The sequence below is a fragment of the Arachis ipaensis genome, chromosome B02, assembly GCF_000816755.2.
Source record: "Arachis ipaensis cultivar K30076 chromosome B02, Araip1.1, whole genome shotgun sequence".
In the NCBI taxonomy this organism is placed as follows: domain Eukaryota; kingdom Viridiplantae; phylum Streptophyta; class Magnoliopsida; order Fabales; family Fabaceae; genus Arachis; species Arachis ipaensis.
Genome location: NC_029786.2, coordinates 107,635,885 through 107,640,384, shown reverse-complemented (window position 1 = coordinate 107,640,384; position 4,500 = coordinate 107,635,885). Strand labels below are relative to the sequence as shown.

The 4,500-nt window shown below is 35.0% G+C and overlaps 1 protein-coding gene across 1 annotated transcript; it reads left to right on the top strand.

The window, feature by feature from the left end:
• On the top strand, positions 660 to 4,226 carry LOC107626404 (monodehydroascorbate reductase). The gene is made up of 10 exons (XM_016329279.2): positions 660 to 939; positions 1,532 to 1,603; positions 2,046 to 2,097; positions 2,198 to 2,278; positions 2,421 to 2,539; positions 2,637 to 2,856; positions 2,952 to 3,070; positions 3,163 to 3,288; positions 3,420 to 3,560; positions 3,720 to 4,226. The coding sequence occupies exons 1-10, from the start codon at positions 892 to 894 to the stop codon at positions 4,041 to 4,043; spliced, it is 1,302 nt and encodes a 433-aa protein (XP_016184765.1). The 5' UTR covers positions 660 to 891; the 3' UTR covers positions 4,044 to 4,226.

Genomic DNA, 4,500 nt, shown 5'->3' with positions numbered 1-4,500 from the left:
TATAACCTATAACCAATAACATGCTAATAATCAAATTTATTATAATAATATAATAAATTTGTTCATGAAATATCAAATATATGTTTTTTATATGATGATTAATTAGTTACTGATTTTTTGTATGTATAATGATTGAATATTATTAAAAGGAGGAGAAGAAAGCATTGTGATCACGGATGACACGTCAAGAAAGTCAACTTTTCTGACCTTGTAGAAGTTTCAGTCTAATACACATTCCCTTGACCATTTTCCATTTAACATGGCTCAATGGAATACAATGAGGATACAAAATTTCTTATATAACCAAGTCACCATGTTAAATCAAAATATTAATGCAGCTTACGACACAAAATGACAATAATAATGGACCCATTCATAAACCATTTTTTCTTTCTCTCTCTCTCTTTTTTTTTTATTGTTAATAATATTTGTTTTAGTGTGAGTGAATGAACCTGGACGTTATGACATGCGGAAAGCTGTTCCCTGCACTAGCTTATTCATTGTTATTAATAATAACTTTTGATATTCATTATTTAAAATAATTATAAAATTATATCTAATTTCCCCAAAATTCTAGACCAATATGGAAAGGAAAGGATTCTATATGAATAGAGAATTAAATTAATTAATTAATTTATTTATTTATTGAATTGGATAGTGCCACGGTGAAGGCCTCCCCTGCGGTTCCCCGTGGTGGTTAATACCAACGGCCAACGAATGGTGCCACGTCAGCTCGATTCTTTTCACACTCTGTGAATTCCCAAACTACCCTCCTCCGAACCCAATATATAATACGAATGACCAATCACATTTCCGCTTATCATCGCTGAGAAGGCGAAAAAGAAAGAAAGAAAAAAACGAACAGAAAATCTGAAACTGTAGAGATCCACAATGGCGAAGACCTTCAAGTACGTTATCCTCGGTGGAGGTGTTGCTGCTGTAAGTTCCATTTCTTCAATCTACTATTCTTGGTTCTTAATTGTAGTTGTCGACTCGTGTTGGAATTTTAGCTGATCTGTGTAATTTGAGCTTGAATCTGAGTTTTACACTTTTACTGATTTGAATCGGAAGAAGAAGATTCTAGAATTACGATGAACTTAATATCTATATGCAGTGCTTAGTGATTACGGATATAGCGAAGTAGTGAATTCACTTTATGCTTTATTAGATGTTTTTGCTCATTAGAACTGTTGAGATTGGATGAGATGTGATATGATGTGATGTGATGAAACTTTTGAAATCAGTGTGGATCTTTTTTCTGAAAAAGATTCTTCTTATGTCTGTTGTTTTAATCTACTAAGTGAGATAATTTTGTTATGGAATTGTTAGCTGCATCAGCTCGAAATTTAGGCATGGCTATCAAAACTTAGTGCGAGTAGTTCAGCACTATTATTTCACTACTTTCCCCTGAGAAATTTGGTAAAACGCAAAAAGAGAAAAAGAAAAAAGTGCTAGATAATTTATTTTCAATTGAATTCCGTTTTATTTTCGGTTTTTGGGTTGTGGAGTTGATATCATTTCGTAATTGCAGGGTTATGCAGCAAGGGAATTTGCTAAACAGGGACTTAAGCCTGGGGAGCTGGCAATCATATCCAAAGAAGCGGTATCTTATGTTTTCAACTGCACATTGCATATCATACATCGATGTTTAGAATAGTGTGATTTTCTCATTTGCGATTTTTTTTTTTTTTAGATGTATGAAATGTTTGTGGAATATATACATATTTCTTTTTTCGTTAGACATTTTGTAAATTGATACATCATGGATCTCTAAGTCAGGAGTTAAATATTACCTATTCCTTGTGGTTTTATATGTTCTAATAGAAATGATTTTCCTTTTAACTTACAAAACAAATTTACTAGAAGTTGCAATTTTTCTTTTGAATTATGACAAATGCTGAAGGAAGCAATATACATATTATTTTCTAGTATATCCTTCCTTAAGTGCTTTCTACACATTTTGTCTTCAAATTTTGTATTGAGTTTGTCACTTGAACCGAATGCAGTTATTTCTAATACATGTTCCCTTATTTTTCTTTTTGTAGGTAGCACCTTATGAACGTCCTGCACTAAGCAAGGCTTACCTTTTTCCTGAGTGTAAGTTGTGATGCTTTTTATATGTTCATATTCTCTCTCCCTCCCTCCCTCGTTGCTTGATATGCTATAATTATCTTGATGTGACAATTGGATTTTGCAGCCCCTGCTAGACTCCCTGGTTTCCATGTTTGTGTTGGAAGTGGAGGAGAAAGATTGCTTCCTGAGTGGTACAATGAGAAAGGTGATTCTTACGTTTGGTTCAGCACAATTATTGGATAGTTTTAAGGATAGCTGGACTCTCATGCTAAGTGAAAACAAGAGTAAACTAGAAAAATGGTCCTTAACAATGATTTTCCGATGCAAATTTAAATGTTTGATTGCAGGTATAGAGTTGATTCTTAGCACAGAAATAGTGAAAGCAGACCTTGCTGCAAAATCTCTGACAAGTGCAGGAGGAGAAACATTCAGTTACCAGATTTTGTTGATTGCAACTGGCTCAACTGTAAGGATCCTCAAGGATATTAAAGGATATGTCATGCATTGTACTCATTTTTTCATTTTTTTTGTTTGTCTTACTAATACTTCGTATTTGTTTGCAGGTTATAAGGTTGAGTGATTTTGGTGTTCAAGGAGCTGATGCCAAAAATATCTTCTACTTGAGAGAAGTTGATGATGCTGATAAACTATACGAAGCAATTAAAGCAAAGAAGAATGGCAAAGCTGTGGTTGTTGGAGGTGGATACATTGGTCTGGAGCTTAGTGCAGTGTTGAAACTCAACAATCTTGATGTTACTATGGTCTACCCAGAACCTTGGTGTAGTAAGTGGATAGTTATAACTTTTTCTTTTCACGCCATCCCGTTTTATTTTTCTTTATATGTTTTTAAAGAAGGGTTTTATAATCCGATGTTGCAGTGCCAAGACTTTTTACATCTGGCATAGCTGCTTTCTACGAGGGATACTATGCAAAGAAGGGGGTGAATATTGTTAAAGGAACAGTTGCTGTTGGATTCACTGCCAATTCTGATGGAGAGGTATGATTGAACTCTTAATCTCAATATGTTACTGATGGGATTTCCTTTTAAATTTCAAATCAAGCTTGACATGATTTCAATCCACCATTCAGGTGAAAGAAGTCAAACTAAAGGATGGCAGGGTCCTAGAAGCTGATATAGTTGTTGTTGGCGTTGGAGGAAGGCCACAGACAACCTTATTCAAGGGACAGGTTGAAGAAGAAAAAGGTGGAATCAAGGTTAGTCATACCAAATCAATTTCTTAATTGATATTGAATAAAATATCATTTGAGAAATGATTGTAGTATAAAAAATGACGGATGAATCTTTCATTGTTGGTGATAATGTCTTTTTTTTATTGTCGCTACAGACGGATGCCTTCTTCAAGACCAGTGTTCCTAATGTATACGCTGTTGGTGATGTTGCTACTTTCCCCTTGAAATTATACAATGAGCTGAGAAGAGTTGAACATGTCGATCATTCTCGCAAATCAGCTGAACAAGCTGTGAAGGTGAGAAACTTCTTCCCAAAAAGGTTTGATCACTGTGGCATCAATTTTTAAAACATGTGTTGGTTTCCAAAGCTACTCAGTAGATCAGTACCCAAATGGACATTTGTTTTTTTCATGAACTATTCTTGCCTATACTGTCTCATTTTGAGTAACATGTAGGCCATCAAAGCTGCCGAGGAAGGAAAAACGATTGAGGAGTATGATTACCTTCCATACTTCTATTCGCGCTCGTTTGAACTGTCTTGGCAATTCTATGGTGACAACGTAGGTGACACCGTGCTATTTGGAGACAGCAGCCCGGAATCATCTAAGCCCAAGTTTGGGTCATACTGGATTAAAGATGGGAAAGTCGTCGGCGCCTTTTTGGAAAGTGGAACCCCTGAGGAGAACCAGGCTATTGCCAAAGTAGCAAGGGTCCAACCTCCAGTTCAGGATGTGGACCAACTTGCAAGTGAAGGTCTTTCCTTTGCTAGTAAAATATAGAGCTTTTGTTTCGAATGATACAACTCAAGGGTGATTGCATAGAATAAGTTTCTGTATTGACTTCATTTTACTTTGGGTTTATGCGATTGTGTCATAGAGGAACCTTTTTATGTTTTTATTTGATTTCTTATGAGATTGTAATGGATATCCCTTGTTTCTGTGTTATTATTTATGTTTACAGTACTTGATATGTACATCTATGTTAGAATTATCCCCCTCTAAAACAAAACTGAAAACGAATTTAGTTTTAAGAACGTGCTGTTTGCTGATTGTGGGGCCATTCTTGAGAATGTTTGCATGGGGATTTTGGTTCCTATGTTTAAAACTAGGTATCAAAGAGCATCTGCATGTGAAACATTCCCCTGAATTATTAGTTGGTTTACTTATTCTATTCGGTTCTATAATTCCACCAGATTTTCAATTAAGACCTTATATCATATCAAATTTTGTAACTGAA

What these genes read in the sequence shown, in the direction of transcription:
- LOC107626404 (XM_016329279.2), top strand. Translation starts at nt 892, where the DNA reads ATGGCGAAGACCTTCAAGTACGTTATCCTCGGTGGAGGTGTTGCTGCT. An exon ending in TGAGTGGTACAATGAGAAAG is followed by an intron (nt 2,279 to 2,420) that starts GTGATTCTTACG and finishes GTTTGATTGCAG; the next exon opens with GTATAGAGTTGATTCTTAGC. An exon ending in CTGCCAATTCTGATGGAGAG is followed by an intron (nt 3,071 to 3,162) that starts GTATGATTGAAC and finishes TCCACCATTCAG; the next exon opens with GTGAAAGAAGTCAAACTAAA.